General features: G+C 42.8%; 1 protein-coding gene across 1 annotated transcript in view; it reads left to right on the top strand.

Moving 5' to 3' along the window:
• trpm4a (transient receptor potential cation channel, subfamily M, member 4a) overlaps positions 1-20,343 on the top strand; it is a 94,749-nt gene extending 74,406 nt beyond the window's left edge. Inside the window, 14 exon segments of the mRNA XM_046305487.1 lie at positions 121-250; positions 598-743; positions 2,803-2,915; positions 3,308-3,415; positions 3,659-3,932; positions 4,026-4,141; positions 5,261-5,393; positions 5,885-6,059; positions 6,975-7,143; positions 8,360-8,541; positions 8,741-8,873; positions 11,225-11,297; positions 11,726-11,819; positions 19,969-20,343. Coding sequence (XP_046161443.1) covers positions 121-250; positions 598-743; positions 2,803-2,915; positions 3,308-3,415; positions 3,659-3,932; positions 4,026-4,141; positions 5,261-5,393; positions 5,885-6,059; positions 6,975-7,143; positions 8,360-8,541; positions 8,741-8,873; positions 11,225-11,297; positions 11,726-11,819; positions 19,969-20,018 — 1,896 coding nt within the window. The 3' untranslated portion in view covers positions 20,019-20,343.
• Positions 20,344-21,767: the final 1,424 nt, after the last annotated feature.

Genomic DNA, 21,767 nt, shown 5'->3' with positions numbered 1-21,767 from the left:
GGAAATTGACCCACTTCTGCTATTTACTTTGTGCATCTGCATCATCTTGCTGAGTCTATCTTTAATTTACCAATGTACAACGCTTCTCTTTCTCTCTCTCTCTTCCCCACTCCCCTCCAGGCAGGGGAGTCTGTCCTCAGTGCTCTGGCAGGCTGTAAGATTCTGAGGGAGCTGTCTAAGCTGGAGAGTGAGACGGAGACCAAGCTCTCTATGAAGGAGCTGGCCCAGAAGTTTGAGAACTTGGCCCTTGGTGGGTTAGCCCTATCCTGGCTGTGTGTTTGTACTGTGAGGATGTCAATGTAGTGGTTATCAACTCTGTTATGCATACATGTGAGCAGCTTGTATTTTCTGAGTGAAGGTTACCCCATAATGCTTTGTAGCAGTTCCGCATCGGACTGCAAGGGACCACCTGTTCTGAAAGTCTGCGGCATCCCAGTCTGAGACCATTTGCAATACTTTCACACCTTTAAGATTAGGACTGAAGCAAACATATCCAGACTTCTAATGGGAAACTTAATTTTTAAAACCTGTGACCCATTTCCTCTCTCTCTAGAAGTCTTCAGTGAGTGAGTGTTAACCCTTTAATCATCTCTCTAGATGTGTTCAGTGAGTGCTACCAGAGCAGTGAAAGACGCTCCTTCACCCTCCTTATAAGGAAGTCTCCTGTGTGGGGCGGAGCTACCTGTCTGCAGATGGCCACTGCAGCTGACGCCCGCCTCTTCTTCAGCCATGACGGCGTGCAGGTCCGTACTAAACCCAGGGTTCAGGGGTCAAGGTGTGTGTGTGTGTGTAGCTGAATCCCCTTCCCTTCGCCCCTCCATCTTCCATTTGCGCATTCACACAAGTCTCCTCCGTATGCATACAGCAAATTCTCTAGGTAAAAAAGGCTTGGTTGTTGCATTCATTCATTTTCAGTTCTATGGACTTCACCAAGTGAAATCCTACTCGAATATGTTATCATAAAGTAGGCCTTATTTTGAGGGCCTAGTTTTACACTAATATAGGGGCCTGAAACTCATACACATCGCTTTGAACCAAAACCACACCTATCATTATCACATTTCCCAGCATCCTCTGTGCAGGTTGATTTTTTTAGAATTGTTTGTTTCAATATGTTAAACTACCGTTCAAAAGTTTGGGGTCACTTAGACATTTCCTATTTTTTGAAAGAAAATACAATTTTGGGTCCATTAAAATAACATCAAATTGATCAGAAATACAGTGTCGACATTGTTAATGTTGTAAATGACTATTGTAGCTGGAAACGGCTGATTTAAAAAAAAAAATGAAATATCTACATAGGTGTACCAAGGCCCATTATCAGCAATCATCACTCCTATGTTCCAATGGCATGATGTGTCAGCTAATCCAAGTTTAGAATTTTAAAAGGCTAATTGATCATTAGAAAACCCTTTTGCAATTATGTTAGCACAGTTGAAAACTGTTGTCCTGATTAAAGAAGCAATAAACTGGCCTTCTTTAGACGAGTTGAGTATCTGGAGCATCATCATTTGTGGGTTTGATTACAGGCTCATAATGGCTCCAAACAAAGAACTTCTGAAACTCGTCAGTCTATTCTTGTTCTGAGAAATGAAGGCTATTCCATGCGAGACATTGCCAAGAAACTGAATATATGGTACAAGGCTGTGTACTACTCCCTTCACAGAACAGCGCAAACTGGCTCTAACCAGATTAGAAAGAGGTGTGGAAGGCCCCGGTGCACAACCCAGCAAGTGGACAAGTACATTAGTGTCTAGTTTGAGAAATAAACGCTTCACAAGTCCTCAGCTTCATTAAATTGTACCCGCAAATCACCTCACGTCTCAACGTCAACAGTGAAGAGATGACTCCGGGATGCTGGCCTTCAAGGCAGAGTTGCAAAGAAAAAGCCATATATATGCCATTTAGCAGACGCTTTTCTCAGACTGGCCAATAAAAAGAAAAGATTAAGATGGGCAAAAGAACCCTAGACACTGGACAGAGGAAGTCTGCCTAGAAGGCCAGCATCCTGGAGTCGCCTCTTCAAGGAAATTTCTAAGTGACCCCAAACTTTTGAACGGTAGTGTATGTTTGTGCTTGTACAGTGACTTATTGAGTAAATAATTAATCTTATACTACTGAAATATAAATTACAACATTTTCTAAATTAATCCCATATCTTACTTGGATTTATTGCACCCATTACTGAAATGGTTGCTCCAATATAGATGCTTTAGGCTGTCTCATAGCTTAGTCTTCCTTACCTTTGCAGTCATTCTGAATACAGGTTGCGGGGGATTAAAAATGCCAGATATTGGCTATCCCCACATTGGCTGGATTCCAATAGAAATGTTACATCACCTTGCAAGATAATCTTGTTTCTCATGGTCTGAGAGTCCTTTGGATGCCTTTTGGCAAACTCCAAGTGGGCTGTCATGTGCCTTTTACTGAGGAGTGGTTTCCGTCTGGCCACTCTACCATAGAGGCCTAATTGGTGGAGTGCTGCAGAGATGGTTGCCCTTCTTGAAGGTTCTCCCATCTCCACAGAGGAACTCAGAGTAACTATCGGGTTCTTAATGACAGATTTCTTGATTTTATCTGAGAGGAAGTGTATTTTAGGAAGTGGCAACGCTGTTGCTATGGCGTCTCAAGAGGGACAAACAGTAATATTGCCTATTTATTTTCTAATTTTTCAAGCGAATGTCTTTTATTAAGGGAGTATGTGAAGCACAGACGTTCGCTTCGCCTAGCCAAGTTCTGCTAAGAGGAAACTGAACCTAGTGGGCAGAGCCTTACCTTTTCTTCTACCTCTTCCTCTGACAGTCTCTGCTGTCTCAGATCTGGTGGGGAGACATGGAGAGGAGCACAAAAGTCTGGAAACTGGTCCTCACTTTCTTCTTACCCCCCCTCATCTACACCAACCTCATCACTTTCAGGTTAGTGGCTACCTGTCTGTCTGTCTGACAATTTTCAATCCATTAAGCTTTCCTTATGTTCCCCATGCAGTGCGCACATAGAAATTGGAATAATACAGAAAAGATTGACCGGCGCTGAAGAGAAAAAAGTTGATTCAGGAAAATGTCCAATACGTGATGCGCCACTTTTCTTCTTCTCTCGTACCGAGAGTATCATTCCAAATTTCTCCTTTTTCACTATCAGCCAATCTTCTCTTGTATCAATCCAATTTTCAATATGTGGAATGTTTAGAGAAATTGGAAGGATACAGAGAAGATGGTGATGAAGGAAAGTTTCCTCACTCTGCGCCTGTCTGTCTGTCTGTCAGTCAGTCAGTCAGTCAGTCGGGTCTCTCTCTCTCTCTCTCTTTCAGGGAACAGGAGGAGGAGGGGAAGTCTGAGGAGGTGACTCATGGTCGGGACACAGACAGTCTGGATGGAGGAGATGCCACCGTGTTTTCCCTTGCCGACATCATGCAAACGTAAGCAGACAGACAGACAGAGAGACAGAGAGACAGACAGACAGACAGACAGACAGACAGACAGACAGACAGACAGACAGACAGACAGACAGACAGACAGACAGACAGACAGACAGACAGACAGACAGACAGACAGACAGACAGACAGACAGACAGACAGACAGACAGACAGACAGACAGACAGACAGACAGACAGACAGACAGACAGACAGACAATAATTATTCTCATTATTTTCCTCACAGGGAAGAGGATGCTGAGGAATATGCTGCTTTAAGGGCCAAACTGAAAGGTGCCTCCAATCCCAAGAGGCCCTTCATATTGCAGCGCTGGAGGGAGTTCTGGTTTGCGCCCGTCACCTCGTTCCTGGGCAACGTGCTGATGTACTTCCTGTTCCTCTCCCTGTTTGCTTACATCCTATTGGTGGACTTCAAGCCCCCGCCGCCTCAAGGCCCGTCCACCTTAGAGTTTGTTCTCTACTTCTGGGTCTTCACCATGGTCTGTGAGGAGATTCGACAGGTAGGACGCATCACACGAACACACACACACACACACACACATTTGACAGGTAAGAACATGTAAATTCATATTAATGACCATCCTCTCTCGCAGACGTTCTTCGTGGGCAGCAACACTATATATCAGAGGATGAGTCTCTACATCCAGGACATGTGGAATAAGTGTGACATCTTGGCCATCTCACTCTTTGCCCTGGGCATGTGCTGCAGGTGTGTATATTTCATATTTAGATGTGTATATGTGGCCAGTTTATTAGGTTACACCCATCTAGCATCGGGTCGCACCCCCTTTTGCCTCAGACGGCCTGAATTATTCGGGGCATGGCGTTCAATCATTGCTCAGTTGGTATCAAGGGATGTAACGTGTGCCAGAAAAACAATCGCCACACCAGTACACCGCCGCCACCAGGCAAGATGGGGCCATGAACTAATGCTACTTACTCCAAACCCTGGCTCTGCCATCAGCAAGACGCAACAGGAAACAGGATTTGTCAGATCAGGCAATGTTTTTCCAATCCTCAATTGTCCAGTGTTGGTGATTGTGTGCCCACTCCAGCCGTTTCTTCTTGTTTTTAGCTGATAGGACCGAAACCCGGTGTGGTCGTCTGCTTCAATAGTCCCTCTGTGACAAGTATTGACGAGTTGTGCATTCCGAGATGCCATTCTGCACAACACTGTTGTTCTGCCCCGTTATTTGTCTGTTTGTGGCCTACCTGTTAGCTTGCACGATTCTCCTTCGATCTCTCTCATCAATGAGCTGTTGTCACCCACAAGACTGCCGCTAACTGGATTTTTTTGGTTTGTCTCACCATTCTCAGTAAACAGTGAAAAGCCCAGGAGGCCGCTGTTTCTGAGATACTGGATGATGCACACCTGGCACCGGCAATCATGCCCAGCTCATAGTCGCTTAGGTCACTCGTTTTCCTCATTCTAATGTTCAATCGAACAGTAACTGAATGCCTCAATGCTTGTCTGCCTGCTTTATTTTATTTTTTAAATGATTTTTTACACCTTTATTTAACTAGTTAAGTCAGTGAAGAACAAATTCTTGTTTTCAATGACGGCCTAGGAACAGTGGGTTAACTGCCTGTTCAGGGGCAGAACGACAGATTTGTACCTTGTCAGCTCGGGGGTTTGAACTTGCAGCCTTCCGGTTACTAGTCCAACGCTCTAACCACTAGGCTACCCTGCCTTTATATAGTAAGCCACGGCCACGTGACTTGCTGTCTGTAGGAGTGATCCATTTTTGTGTACCTAATAAACGGGCCACTGACTGTATATGAGTGTGTGACCCTGTGACTATAACCAGGTGTTTGTTGTGTGTTCTAGAATGTTCCCGTGGTCCTATGAGTTTGGCCGTGCTGTGTTTGCTGTGGACTACATGGTGTTTACCCTTCGTCTCATCCACATCTTCGCCATCCACAAACAACTGGGACCCAAGATCATCATCGTCGGCAACATGGTAAGTGATTCTTTTAAGTATTTGTGATGATGATGGTCTTTGTCGACTGAAACATGATCTTGTGATGAAGACTGTGTAAACATTTCAAATGCTGGCCATAATGAGTGTACAAAACATTAAGAATACCTGCCTAATATCGAGTTGCACCCTCAAGGCTCAAAAATCCTTCTTTAACCTGCCTCCTCCCCTTCATCTACACTGATTGAAGTGGATTTAACAGGTGACATCAATGAGGGATCATAGCTTTCACCTGGTCAGTGTATGTCATGGAAAGAGCAGGTGTTCATAATGTTTTGTACACTGTGTGTATAAACACACTCATGTGGTGTGGTAAGGTAAGCTAACCACTGACGATATCTACTCCTGTTGAAGTATTTTAAAAGGAGTCTATATTAAAGTCTGAGTCGACATCATTTAAGTCTGTGCAACGTCCTTTAGTGTTATTTCAATGTTGCCAATACTTTTCCTAATCCTCTGTTCCTGATTGGTAGATGAAAGACATCTTCTTCTTCCTCTTCTTCCTGGCGGTGTGGCTCCTGGCCTACGGCGTAGCCAATCAGGCGCTGCTCTACTCCTATGACCCCCGTCCCAATTGGATCTTTCGCAGAGTGTTCTACAGGCCATACCTCCACATATTTGGACAGATCCCCATACACGAAATGGATGGTGCGTCAATGTTTGTGTATATGAATGTGTTTTTTCATGTGAAGGTGTCTGTGTTGACTTTTCTCTTCACATCCCTCCCTCTGGTTTATCCCATCTGTACTGAACAAAACAATAAACACAACATGTAAAATATTAGTCCTGAGCTGAATTAGAAGATCCCCAAAATGTTTACGTGCCTGTTAGTGAGCATTTCTCCTTTGCCAAGATAATCCATCCACCTAAGCTGATTAATCAGCATGATCATTACACAGGTGCACCTTGTGATGGGGACAATAAAAGGCCACTCTAAAATGTGCAGTTTTGTCACACAACACAATGCCACCGATGTCTCAAGTTTTGAGGGAGTGTGCAATTGGCATGCTGACTGCAGGAATGTCTACCAGAGCTGCCAGAGAATGTAATGTTAATTTGTCTACCATAAGCCGCCTCCAACGTCTTTTTAGAGAATTTGGCATTACATCCAACCGGCCTCACAACCGTAGACCACATGTAACCACACCACCCCAGGAACTCCACATATGGCTTCTTCACCTGCGGAATTGTCTGAGACCAGCCACCCAGACAGCTGGTGAAACCGAGGGGTATTTCTGTCTGTAATAAAGCCATTTTGTGGATCATTCTGATTGGCTAGGCATTGCTCCCTAGTGGATGGGCCAGTCTCCAAAATTGGTGGGCCTATGCTGCCCGAGGCCCACTCATGGCTGCGCCCCTGCCCAGTCATCTGAAATCCATAGATTAGGGCCTAATGAATTCATTTCAATTGCCTGATTTCCTTATATGAACTGTAACTCAGTAAAATCATTGAAATTGTTGCATGTTACCTTTTATATTTTTGTTCAGTATATTTCAAACACTCAATCTCTCCCCCCTTCTCTCCCTCCATCCCCCCTTTTCTCACTGTCTCTCTGTCCTTAGCTGATAAACTAGAGGAGGGGATACAGTGCACCAATAACGCAACCCTGATCGAGGCGGGGGCAGAGCCCTGCATGAGTACCTACGCCAACTGGCTGGTGGTCATCCTACTGGTCATCTACCTGTTGGTCACCAACATCCTCCTGGTCAATCTGCTCATTGCCATGTTCAGGTAACGTACCTTCTCGCTCTGTCCTTCTTTCACCCTCTCTGTCCTTCTTTCACCCTCTCTGTCCTTCTTTCACCCTCTCTGTTTTTCTTTTTCTCTCTGTCTCTCTTTTACTCGCTCTCTGTCCCGGTTTCACTTTCTGTCCCTCTTTCCCATCTAGCACCCCCTCCATATCCCTGTTTCACTCTCTTGTGTTCCCCTCAACAGATCATCACTTATTCAATAGGCCCCTCCAATCAATCCGTGGGCTGATTTCCTCTTATCTAGTTCCTCACTGGGTCTTGGCTAGTGTTGTTTATTCTCTCAGAACCACTGATTTGATCAATTATAGCTAATTCGATTTTATTTTAATTCAATCAACTTGATTGACATTTTAAGTGTCTTATTTGACACTATCATTATGTGTTATCAAAATGCCAAGTGTTTTTCTGACTCTGCATTTATTTCTGCCCAAAACGTCAATAACCAAAAAATATAATAAAACCAATACAGTGCCTTTGGAAAGTATTCAGACCCTTTGACTTTTTCAAAATGTTGTTACGTTACAGCCTTATTCTAAAATGGATTAAATAGATTTTTTTAATGAATCAGCAATCTACACACAATACCCCATAATGACAAAGCGAAAAGAGGTTTTTAGAAATGTTTGCAAATGTATAAAATATAAAACACGTACCTTATTTACACAAGTATTGAGACCCTTTGCTATTAGACTCAAAATTGAACTCCAGCTGCATCCAGTTTCCATTGATCATCCTTGAGATGTTTTGACAACTTGATTGGAGTCCATCGGTAGTAAATTCATTTTTTGTTGTTGTTGTCATTCTTAAATTTTACCCCCCTTTTTCCTCCCCAATTTCGTGGTATCCAATTGTTAGTAGTTACTATTTTGTCTCATCGCTACAACTCCAGTACGGACTCTGTGCCACCAGAGTCTCTGGTGGCACAGCTAGCGCTGCAGTGCCCTAGACCACCCGGGAGGCCCCCCCGATTTTCAGTTTAAAAAAAAAACCCTTCTTCTAAAAACCCGTTTTTACATTGTCATTATGGGTTATTGTGTGTAGATTGAGGACATTTAGAAAATATATATTTTGCATTAAAGCTGTAATGTAACAATGTCAAGGGGTCAGAATGCTTTCCGAATGCAATGTATTCGCTGATATTCTGGCTGGTAACATTTCACTGTGGCTGGCTCTCTCTCTCTCTCTCGTCACTGCAGTCATACGTTCTCAAAAGTGCAGGAGAACAGCGACACCTACTGGAAGTTTCAGCGCTACAAGCTTATCTTGGAGTACCATTCCAGACCCTGCCTGGCACCACCCTTCATCATCATCTCCCACCTCCACCTCTTCATCAAGAGGCGCATCCGCAGGATCCCCTCCGTCAAGATCAAACACTTTGGTGAGAAGAGATGGGGAGGGAGGGAGGGGAGCCATTAGATGTGATGAATTGTGAAATGAAAATGCTCATAGTTGTATATTGCTAAATTACTAGCATTTTAGAAGTCCACTCCCATTGGTCGTCCAAGATTATAGCTGAATATTAAAAAATATATATATATTCTTCCAAATCCCCCTCTTTTCCTCTATCATTCCTTCAGTTCTGGAGATCCATGGTAGGCAGGCCAGTAAACTAAACATGTGGGAGGCCATCCAGAAGGAGAATATACTGTCTGCCCAGAACAAACGAGAGAGAGAGAGCGACTCGGAGAGACTCAAACGCACCTCCGTCAAGTGAGACATCTCTCCCCCCTCAGTCACTTATGTCATATACTGAATACCAGATTCATTTAACAGCTTTAGTTTGTTTTGCTTTGGTGCTATTTTCAAAAGTACGTGGTGAATTTTCAAAACTCTTAGTACAACTCTCCAAACTGGTAACACTTGTAATGCAGCAAGTCTTATATTTAAAACCTTGATTTGTGCATTAATTTTGTTTGGACAGACCTTTCACCACACTACCATTGATCCAAAATATACGTTAACTGTGATATTCCATGAGAATATTGATTTAAACACAAACACTACATAATGATATCTAACCAGTTTATCCAATGTTTCAAAATTGCCTTTTGAATGTAGTATGATTCAGTACTGTAAATTACAGTACATTATACTGTTCTCACATTACACAATACACTTGCACTACCCATCAAAACTGAATTTCCATCATTTCTATCCCATGTGTGGTCAAAGGTGTGATCATCGAAGACCTATTTCACAATCATTGATACAAAAAAAATGTATGTATTGTTCATATATAATTACACTATAGGTGTACGTTAATCATATTAAATGAATGAAAGAAACAACATTTACCAGGCACTAGTTTTCATCAAGCCTGTCTTGAGCATGTGGCCATAGGTTCTTATTGTCCTCGTCGTTCATGCACCCTGACATAGATCTGGATTGATGTCATTGGATGCCTCATCCAATGGCTTCATCATGAGGATGGCAGTCATACACCCTCCTCCACCTGTATTGTAATGATGTATTGTATTTACAATATTGTGTCATACTTATGTATTGTAGTGGTCCTGTATGACTCGGTCAGTAAGAGCATGTGTGGACTTAACTGTTGTCACTTTCAGCCTCACATCATCAAGAGGCCCTGTAATCTTAAAAAAAAAAAAAAAGAATTTATCCGCTTGAGGCCCCCCAACCCCTCCGAAAAACAAACTGCTGTTGTGGGATGCTTAGCTCATCGCTCTCATTCTGTCTTACTTTAGCAGGTTGGTTCAGCAGCAGCGAAATCTGCTGGAAGCTTCAAAGTTGCAAAGGAAATGGGGAGGAAGGTTTTTTTTTCCTGGCCACTTGTACCCAGGTTAATGAGGCCACATTGTTTACAAAAAAAGTACATGAATCCATACAGCCAAATAATTAATAATATATCAATAATTTATTTCCATACATACACTACCATTTCAAAGTTTGAGGTCACTTAGAAATGTCCTTGATTTTTAAAGAAAAGCACATTTTATGTCCATTAAAATAACATCAAATTGATCAGAAATACAGTGTAGACATTGTTAATGTTGTAAATGACTATTGTAGCTAGAAATGGCTGATTTAAAAAAAAAATGAATATCTATGTAGGAATACAGAGGCCCATTATCAGCAACAGTCACTTCTGTGTTCCAGTGGCACGTTGTGTTAGCTAATCCAAGTTTATCATTTTAAAAGACTAATTGATCATTAGAAAACCCTTTTGCAATTATATTAGCACAGCTGAAAACTGTTGTCCTTTATTAAAAAAAGCAATAAAACTGGCCTTGTATCTGGAGCATCAGCATTTGTGGGTTCGATTACAGGCTCAAAATTGCCAGAAACAAAGAACTTTCTTCTGAAACTTGTCTGCCTATTCTTGTTCTGAGAAATGAAGGCTATTCCATGCGAGAAGTTGCCAAGAAACTGAAGATCTCGTACTACGCTGTGCACTACTCCCTTCACAGAACAGTGCAAACTGTCTCTAACCACAAGAGAAAGAGTAGTGGGAGGCCCCGGTGCACAACTGAGCAAGAGGACAAGCACATTAGTGTCTAGTTTGAGAAACCGATGCCTCACAAGTCCTCCACTGGCAGCTTCATTAAATAGTACCCGCAAAACACCAGTCTCAACGTCAACAGTGAAGAGGCGACTCCGGGATGCTGACCTTCTAGTCAGAGTTCCTCTGTCCTGTGTCTGTGTTCTTTTGCCCATCTTAATCTTTTATTTTTATTGGCCAGTCTGAGATATAGCTTTTTCTTTGCAACTCTGCCTAGAAGGCCAGCAATTACTTTATAAGAACTGTATTGCAATGTGTACTTTTAGATGAAACACTGACTAAGTTTGGTGAAAAAGTGACTGATTTTGAGTGTACTTAGTAATTGAAAATGTGCTTAATTTTGAAACCAATGCCTTTTTGATGATCTGTTTTGAGTTTTGTACTAAGTGTTGTGAAAGTGTATGACATTCTTCTGAATTGCACCAAAGAGATTGGTACTCCTGTGTTAGGGATTGGTTCAATTCAGTTATTTTTTCATGAATAGGACTTCAGTTCAATTCTTGAATTGACCCCTAACCTGTCTTGTGGTCCTATGTTGAAGGGTGGACAGTGTCCTAAAGCAGATGGTAAAGATCCAGGACCACAACCGCAGGCTGAGAATGCTAGAGACCGAGGTCAGTGTCAGCCTGGGCTGCTGCCACTGGTCACAGCATACACACACAGCCTTATATGCCCAGTGGTAACAAGTTTCAGTGGTCCTTATAGGGGGGGATGGCTTTGTGTGTGTGGCGGAGCTATTGAGTCCTTACCCCGTGACGCCTGTGCCTCTAGGTCCGCCACCTCGGTCAAATCCCCGGTTACCATCCGTTTTGGTGATCTTTCCTTGTGGGTACCAGAAGTCCTCACAAGGATAGTAAAACAAGGAAAATTCGGACAAGTGTGGAAATTTGCCTGTCCCCACGAGGAGAAATACTATTTTAGGCTTAGGGGTAAGTTTTGGGGTTAGAATTAAGGTTAGGGTTAGGCATAGTTTTAGATTTAGGGGTTAGGGAAAATAACCTCTCTCTCCTTCTCGCCCCCATCCCCTCTCTCTTGTTCCCAGTTGGAGTATTGTTCTAGTGCCCTCTCCTGGATGGTGGATGCTCTCTCTCAGAGTAACTTGATAAAACCCACACGTCCTCCGCCCATTCTCAGAGGTAAGGTTGCATACAGACATACACTGAGTGTACAAAACATTAGGAACAAATTCCTAATATTGAGTTGCACCCCCTTTTGCCCTCAGAACAGCCTCAATTTGTCGGGGCATGGACTCTACAAGGTGTCTAAAGAGTACCACAGGCATGCTGGCCCATGTTGACTCAAATGCTTCCCACAGTTGTGTCAATTTGGCTGGATGTCCTTTAGGTGGTGGACCATTCTTGATAAGCACTGGAAACTATTGAGCTTGAAAAACCCAGCAGCGTTGCAGTTCTTGACACACTCAAACCGGTGCAACTGGCACCTACTACCATACCCCGTTCAAAGGCACTTACATAGTTTGTCTTTCTTCTGAATGGCACACACGCACAATATGTCTCAATTTTCTCAAGAGTTAAAAAATCCTTCTTTAACCTGTCTCTTTCCCTTCGTTCTACACTGACTCAAGTGTAGGTGACATCAATAAGGGATTAACTTGGTCAGCTTTCACCTGTACCGTCTATGTTCCTAATGTTTTGTACCCTCAGTGATTCTTCAATCAAAAGTTGCTTCACGGTATTGTTTGTTATGGTGTGTTACAGTGATTGCCGTTAATGCTTATCCAAACCACCAGTGGGCATGTTTGAGCAAATATACTCTAATTACTAATGAGGGCATTTAAAGCTGAGCAGAGGTCATCATAATTTAAATGTAATTTTATATTATTATTATTAGGCTATCAAATACTATAATCTTCCAATTGTGAATTAAGAACTGGGCAGGAGTAGGCTACATACAGTACAATGACTATACCCGGGAAAGAAAGCGACATACTTCCTACTGTACAAATGTAACTCTTTCAGTCACATGCAGACCAGATGTTATGATTTTGTTGATGTCAAGGTTTGTAATAATATGCAATTTGCCAATCAAATATACTCCATTCTCCAGCTTGTTGGTGCTTGCTTCACTGCACAAATCGTTTGACTTCTGCAGTTTGAGATGATGTAAAGTGGGGCAAAAAAGTATTTAGTCAGCCACCAATTGTGCATGTTCTCCCACTTGAAAAGATGAGAGAGGCTTGTAACTTTCATCATAGGTACACTTTAACTATGACAGACAAAATGAGAAAAAAAATCACATTGTAGGATTTTTAATGAATTTATTTGCAAACTTGCACAATTGGTGGCTGAGTAAATACTTTTTTGCCCCACTGTATTCCCTTTTCTTTATGAAAAGAAGTTGATACTGGCCTTTATTATTTACCATTTTATTTCTAATATTAGCTTGATTAAATTGATTGTAGATGTCACTACAACTTGATTGGAGTCCATCTGTGGCCAATTCAATTGTTTGGACATGATTTATAAAGAAACTTACAGTGCATGTCAGGGCAGAAACTATACCATGAAGTCCAAGGAACTGTCCCTACATCTCCGAGATTTGTGATGAGGCATATAGCGCATTCGGAAAGTATTCAGACCCCTTGACTTTTTCCACATTGTTACATTACAGCCTTATTCTAAAATGGAAAACGATGCATAAAAAATTCCATAAATGTACAATTCTTGTGCAATTTATATCTATAGGCTACACTGAGGTTTTCTTTCATCATGTGTATTTGCCATTTCTGCATAAGCCTGAGCTTTAGGCCCGAACTGATCGCCCTCCAAGTAGGCCTACATGTCAATCGCCAAATGCTTTTGGGAAAAAGTTAGTCGATCCACCACATATAATATTAATTCCTGCAGAATTAAGCATTTCTTACTGTACACCCTCACAGAAAAAGCACGATTTCGTGGTTTTGGAACACTTCACGTGAGATTTTACGTGAAAACAAAAATTTGTCGTTATGATTCTCACAGTGACTTTAGTGCTTTTAGCTTACATTGTGTGTGTTTGTTTTTATACTGGAATTATTGAACTTGTCCTCACCTGGGATTTGAACACTCAAACTCTTTTTTTTCACAGCATTCCGATCTTTCTGCTACGCCACCACAACTGTGTTAATAACTGAATTCATCTGTATTCCTACACCTGTATTCCTATTCTTAAAATAAACAATAAAAAATATGATATTTATCCTAGTTATTCAGGAGTAACATTAAAACAGAATAATATGCCTCATCAACATTAGACAACTACACAGAAAACCCTCAAATGACTGAAATAATTCAATTAAATCAATGACGAGAGAATAGTCAGATAAACTGATAACTAAAACAGCAGCACAGATGGAACTATTTTGCTACGTGCAGAGATGTATTATAGGTCATGAATATGTATAGGAATGTTACAGACTTTGTGGAGCTGCAGAAAGATCAGTGCATCTCAAATCCAAAGGTTATGTGTTCAAATGCCAGGTGGGGTCACACTTTAGCTGAACAGTGTACCACTAACTGTAAAACCACCATTCATTACTTTACTTCAAATGGTGTAAGAACAACTGTGACCATTGTGACGTCCTGACTACTGGTAAAACAAACTCTTACAACATCCAAAACCATGTTTTTACATTTTAAGTGTTCCAAAACCATGTTTTGGGGGAAATTATACACCAATTTGACCTGAGAACAGGAGTGGAGAAATTATTTCTTTCTTTCAGCATCTTGAGAGAATGTGAATGTGTGGTTAGCGACCGAGTGTGAAGGTGCTGATTTGTAAAGCTGATTATACGTGAAAGAAGCAGAAATGACAAGAAACTATACCGATGTCAACCAGATTGAAGCATTCATTCTGTTGAGCAAGTGTTTGTTTGGTCTTCTAAAGCAACACATAAGGACAGAAGAGTAGCTGCATGTGTCTCTAATTTTAGACAAGTTGACAAACAAATAGCCTACCAATATGTGAGTTGTTGTGTGTGTGTGTGTGGGAAAGAGGAATTCAATCGCCCTCTATCCTCTTCCAGTCGTTCTCCTCATCATTTAGTTAACTCAAGTTAAAAGTTGAAGTCACGTTATCTAACAGCCATTCATCCATTGACATTTATTTCAATTACAAAATCAAAACAGCAGTGGGAACACTTTCAGAAACCACCGGCAAAGTTATTAGCTAAATACTCATAGCTTTCAGCTGTTGGGATACCAGAAGGCAAAAATTATGTTTCTATGTTACACTTTTACATAACTTATTTGTTTATATGGAAATGTTGTATATTATAATCTACATCTACACTGAAACCAAAAAATAGCCCTTTCTATATAATTCTTATTCGAGCTTATAAATTTACCATGTTAAATTTGACTGCACTATTTAATTTGTTCCAAGTTAGCTCACTGATTTGAGGGTTTGTTTAGAAGAGAGAGAACAGGGAAAAAATTGGTTGAGATTGAGATGTTTGGACACTGGCCTACGCACAATACCACAATGTCAAAGTCATATTATGTTTTTAGAAATTTGTACAAATTCATTCAAAATAAGAATTCAACCCCTTTGTTATGGCAAAGTCTAAATAAGTTCAGGAGTAAAAATGGACATAACAAATCACATAAGTTCCATAGACTCACTCTTTTTGCAATAAGTGTTTAACATGATTTTTGAATGGCGACCTCATCTCTGTACCCCACACATCTGTAAGGTCCCTCAGTCGAGCAGTGAATTTCAAATACAGATACAACCACAAAGACAAGGGGGGTTTTCCAATTCCTTGCAAAGAAGGGCACTAGTAACGTGTACGCTGGGAGTCGGGAAACAAGTACAGGGAGTGCAAATGTAATAATAAATAGAACAGTACAAAACAAGAAACACGAAAAGCACACAGACACGAAACAAAAACAGAGTCAATAACGCCTGAGGAGAGAACCAAAGGAAGTGACAGATATAGGGGAGGTAATCAGGAAGGTGATGAGTCCAGGTAAGTCTCATGAGGCACAGGTGTGCGTAATAATGAGTAAACTGGCAACAATAGCGCCAGAGTGGAGGACCCCATCCCTGACACGCAGCTCCAGCCGCAGGACGCCGACCAGAGGGATGGTCCTGAGGGACCAGGAGCAGGCCAATCGCTTCTGCTGATGCTCGGGAACCTGTAGAGCCAGCTGAGGCTCGGGAACCTGTAGAGCCAGCTGAGGCTCGGGAACCTGTAGAGCCAGCTGAGGCTCGGGAACCTGTAGAGCCAGCTGAGGCTCGGGAACCTGTAGAGCCAGCTGAGGCTCGGGAACCTGTAGAGCCAGCTGAGGCTCTGAACCTGTAGGCCAGCTGAGGCTCGGGAACCTGTAGAGCCAGCTGAGGCTCGGGAACCTGTAGCGCCAGCTGAGGCTCGGGAACCTGTAGCGCCAGCTGAGGCTCGGGAACCTGTAGCGCCAGCGGAGGCTCGGGAACCTGTAGCGCCAGCGGAGGCTCGGGAACCTGTAGCGCCAGCGGAGGCTCGGGAACCTGAGGCTCGGGAGCGCCAGCTGAGGCTCGGGAACCTGTAGCGCCAGCTGAGGCTCGGGAACCTGTAGCGCCAGCTGAGGCTCGGGAACCTGTAGCGCCAGCTGAGGCTCGGGAACCTGTAGCGCCAGCTGAGGCTCGGGAACCTGTAGCGCCAGCTGAGGCTCGGGAACCTGTAGCGCCAGCTGAGGCTCGGGAACCTGTAGCGCCAGCTGAGGCTCGGGAACCTGTAGCGCCAGCTGAGGCTCGGGAACCTGTAGCGCCAGCTGAGGCTCGGGAACCTGTAGCGCCAGCTGAGGCTCGGGAACCTGTAGCGCCAGCTGAGGCTCGGGAACCTGTCGAGCCAGCTGAGGCTCGGGAACCTGTAGAGGCATGGAAGCCCGTCGAGCCAACCGAGGCATGGAAGCCCGTCGAGCCAACCGAGGCTTGTGAACCTGTCGAGCCAGCTGATGCATGGAAGCCTGACAAGCCAGGTGTGGCATCCCGGTTGCTTCAGGAGCTGCTCTTGGACCCCACGTCACCAGTAAAAGATTCCTGTTGCTTCCCTTTGGTGAGGCGTTATTCTGTAACGTGTACACTGGGGGCAGGAAGCAAGTACAGGGAGTGCAAATATAATAATAAGTAGCTGGCTTATCAGGATCCCATGCCTCAGCCGACACGTCGTTACCTGCACCTGTGCTTCATGAGACTCACCTGGACTCCATCACCTTCCTGATTTCCTCCTCTATATACAGTATGTCACTCCCTTTAGTTCTTTCCCCAGGCATTATTGATTCTGTTTTATGTCTGTACGCTACTTGTTTTTCTTGTTTTCGATCCATGTTTGCTTATTAATTAAATTCACTCCCTGTAATTGCGTCCCAATTTATTAGTGCACATGTTACAGGACCTATTGGTAGATGGGTAAAAAAAGAAGACATGGAATATCTCTTTGAGCATTGTGAAGTTATTAGTTACACTTTGGATGGCGTCTCTTAACTCAGTTGCCGGAGAGGAAGGAAACCGCTCAGCGATTTCACCATGAGGCCAATGGTGACTTTAAAACAGCTACAAAGTTGAATGGCTGTGATGGGAGAAAACTGAGGATGGATCAACAACATTGTAGTTACTCCACAATACTAACCTAATTGACAGAGTAAAAAGAAGGAAGCCTACAGTATACAGAATTTAAAAAATAAAAAACATATTATATTCCTGTTTGCAACAAGGCACTAAAGTCATACTGCAAAAAAATGTATGGCAATACCTGAAAATGGTTGTCTAGCAATGATCAACAACCAATTTGACAGAGCTTGAAGAACTCTCAAAGAATAATAGGCAAATGTAAAACAATTAAAGGGGTGTGATACTTTCTGAAGGCACTGTTACATGCAGTTGAAGTCAGAAGTTTACATACACTTAGGCTGGAGTCATTAAAACTCGTTTTTCAACCACTTCACAAATTTCTTGTTAACAAACTATAGTTTTGGCAAGGCAGTTAAGACATCTACTTTGTGCATGACACAATCAATTTTTCCAACAATTGTTTACAGACAGATTATTTGACTAATAATTTAGTGAATCACAAGGATAGGTTAAGTAATCCCTCTCACCCCACCCCCCCTAAGTTTTAGATGCACTATTGTTAAGTGACTGTCCCACTGGATGTCATAAGGTGAATGCACCAATTTGTAAGTCGCTCTGGATAAGAGCGTCTGCTAAATGACTTAAATGTAATGTAAATGTAAATGTAAGTCCAGTGGGACAGAAGTTTACATACACTAAGTTGACTGTGCCTTTCAACAGCTCGGGAAATTACAGATAATGATGTCTTGACAGCGTCCTGGGTGGCACAGTGGTTAAGGGCTGTGCCACCAGAGACTCTGGGTTCGCACCCAGGCTCTGTCGTAACCGGCCGCGACCGGGAGGTCCGAGGGGCGACGAACATTTGGCATAGCATCGTCCGGGTTAGGGAGGGATTGGCCGGAAGGGATATCCTTGTCTCATCGCGCACCAGCGAGCCCCTGTGGCGGGCCGGGCGCAGTGCACGCTAACCAAGGTTGCCAGGTGCACGGTGTTTCCTCCGACACATTGGTGCAGCTGGCTTCCAGGTTGGATGCGCTGTGTTAAGGAGCAGTGCGGCTTGGTTGGGGTGTGTATCGGAGGAAGCATGGCTTTCAACCTTCGTCTCTCCCGAGCCCGTATGGGAGTTGTAGCGATGAGACAAGATAGTAGCTACTAACAATTGGATACCACTAAATTGGGGAGAACAAAGGGGGTAAAATTACATTTTAAAAAATAAATACAAAATGTAATGACTTTAGAAGCTTCTGATAGGCTAATTGACATCATTTGAATTGGAGGTGTACCTGTGGATGTATTTCAAGGCCTACCTTCAAACTCAGTGCCTCTTTGCTTGACATCATGGGAAAATATAAAGAAATCAGCCAGACCTCAGAAAAATAATTATAGACCTCCGCAAGTGTGGTTCATCCTTGGGAGCAATTTCCAAATGCCTGAAGGTACCACATTCATCTGTACAAACAATAGTACGCAAGTATTAACACCATGGGACCACACAGCCGTCATACCGCTCAGGAAGGAGATGCGTTCTGTCTCCTAAAGATGAACGTACTTTGGTGCAAGAAGTGCAAATCAATCCCAGAACAACAGCAAAGGAAGTTGTGAAAATGCCGGAGGAAACAGGTACAAAAGTATCTATATCCACAGTAAACGTGTCCTATATCGACATAACCTGAAAGTCCGCTCAGCAAGAAAGAAGCCACTGTTACAAAACCGCCATAAAAAAAGTCGTACTACAGTTTGCAACTGCACATGGGGACAAAGATCGTATTTTTTTGAGAAATGTCCTCTGGTCTGATGAAATGAAAATATAACTGTTTGAACATAATGACCATCGTTGTGTTTGGAGGAAAAAGGGGGAGGCTTGCAAGCCAAAGAACACCATCCCAACCGTGAAGCACGGGGCTGGTAGCATCATTGTTGTGGGAGTGCTTTGCTGCAGGAGGGACTGGTGCACATCACAAAATAGATGGCGTCATGAGGTAGGAAAATTATGTGGCTATATTGAAGCAACAGCTCAAGACATCAGTCAGGAAGTTGAAGCTTGGTCGCAAATGGGTCTTACAAATGGACAATGACACCAAGCATACTTCCAAAGTTGTGGCAAAATGGCTTTAGGACAACAAAGTCTAGGTATTGGAGTAGCCATCACAAAGCCCTGACCTCAATCCTATAGACAATTTGTGGGCAGAACTAAAAAAGTGTGCGCGAGCAAGGAGGCCTACAAACCTGACTCAGTTACACCAGCTCTGTCAGGAGGAATGGGCCAAAATTCACCCAAATTATTGTGGGAAGCTTGTAGAATGCTACCAAAATGTTTAGACTCAAGTTAAACAATTTAAAGGCAATGCTACCAAATACTAATTAAGCGTATGTAATCTTCTGACCCACTGTGAATCTGATGAAAGAAATAAAAGCTGAAATAAATAATTCTCTCTACTATTATTCTGACATTTCACATTCTTAAAATAAAGTGGTGATCCTAACTGACCTAAAACAGGGAATTTTTATTAGGATTAAATGCCAGGAATGGGGAAAAACTGAGTTTAAATGTATTTGCCTAAGGTGTATGTAAACTTCCGACTTCAACTATATGTTCTATTTCTATGTAAGGTCCTTCTACATCAGAGACCTTTCCAGTCTTTTAATATAACAATTTTCAAATTAACTTTATTGATCCCAGTAAATGTTATTACTTGGTTTTATGTACTCCAGTTTCCGTTGTGTTTTCTCTTTCAGATCTGACCCCTCTTTCTCCAACTAACTGTCCCATGTCTGATGGAGAATAGTGAAATCTAGACACACGTGAACACACGCCTACAATCACTGTCACTCAGTGTCAAAGAACGTCAAGAAATGCCAAAGACAGACTCGATGCTCATTCATCAATCATTTCAATGTCGTTTTTAAACTTTGATCATTTCAACTGCTGCCATTTTGTATGTGTACCACTGTTACACTTTGTTGTTCCTTTGTTCAATAAATCATTTTCCTGTGGGTTATAGAATGGATGGACAATCTGTTCCTAATGTAATATGTAGAGTCATTGTAAAGGTAAAATCTTATAATTTGACATGACCAAGTACAAACACATTAAACTTTTTTTGTGTGTTGCTTTTTGGTTATTTTCATTGAATGCTCAATTTGGTTGTCAGTAAACACAGCACTAATCTGTATTGCCAAAGAGATCTCATTTTGTTTAATTGCTCCACAGAGCATTTCCCCAAGGATTAAGGCTTGTTTAGGTGGGTTTTTGAGGAGTCCCATCAGGCTTTCTTGTGTCTCCTTCAGCTATATTAACAGAGGGGCTAGTCTGTATGAAGGCGGGCATAGGGTTATCTGCAGTTATTGGTACTCTGTTTGTGGTCAACATTTGCGGACTCTTTGCCAAGGTCCCTGGCCAAACAGGTGAGAGCAGAACAGACTGAGCATAGTTAGACTTCCCCCAAGTCGCTGGACGCAGGGGCCAGGGGGAGAAGCAGTTTTTCCGAATTCTGGTGCATTTCCCCCTTTAGTTTGGTTAGCTTGGACTGGTATGAACACTATCTGAAAACAACGCCCCATGGTTCGCTCAAAAAGGGTAGTCTGATTCAATTTGTACCGTAGTGCGTTTCTCTGCAGGTGAGAATGCAGTCCAGACCAAACACAGGAAAATAACCAGACTATTATTGGTTGTTTGACTGCGAGCATTTGATGAAATTCAAGTAGCATCATAACTTGAGATCTCTGAAACATGTTCTGAGTAGCAGGGCATTTGAGTGCATCTGATGCAGATTAGGGGAGAAGGGGCTATACCGAGGATATAGGCTACTGGATACAGGCGATTCACGTCGCAGTTACTCGGCTTTCGTGCGGTTTCCCCCGCATGTTGTTGGAAGACCAAAGTGAAACTAATATGAAGATTGGGACACAAGTGATGCATGATGATAATCATAAATGGATTTAACTCAGGGGCTGACAAAAAAATATATAAAAATCGGCCCTAGCATTTCACCACATTTCTAGGAGCAGCAGTTCCAGTATCTCAGAAACGGCATACTCCTGGGATTTTCACGCACAACAGTGTCTAGGGTTTACCGAGAAGGGTGCGACAAACAGAAAACTAAGTCAGCGGCAGTCCTGTGGGCCCCAAAAAAAGCTTGTTGGTGAGAGAGGTCGAAGGAGAATGGAAATAATTGTGCAACCTAACAGGAAGACCACAAACAGGCAAATAATGGTGCAGTACAATAGTGTTGTGCAGAATTGCATCTCGGAACACACAACTAGTCGGTCCTTGTCACGGATGGGCTATTGCAGAAGACCACGACCACACAGGGTTCCACTCCTATCAGCTACAAACAAGAAGCGGCTCCAGATGGGTAGCGATCACCAACACTGGACAACTGAGGAGTAGAGAAACATTGCTTGGTCCGATGAATACTTGTGCCTTTTGCATCATGCTGATGGCAGAGTCAGGATTTGGTGTAAACTGCATGAGTCAATGGCCCCATCTTTCCTGGTGTCAACGGTACAGGCTGATGGTGGTGTATAATATCGAG

Source organism: Oncorhynchus gorbuscha, linkage group LG16 (assembly GCF_021184085.1).
Source record: "Oncorhynchus gorbuscha isolate QuinsamMale2020 ecotype Even-year linkage group LG16, OgorEven_v1.0, whole genome shotgun sequence".
Taxonomy (NCBI): domain Eukaryota; kingdom Metazoa; phylum Chordata; class Actinopteri; order Salmoniformes; family Salmonidae; genus Oncorhynchus; species Oncorhynchus gorbuscha.
This window is presented reverse-complemented; position numbering and strand designations above follow the sequence as displayed.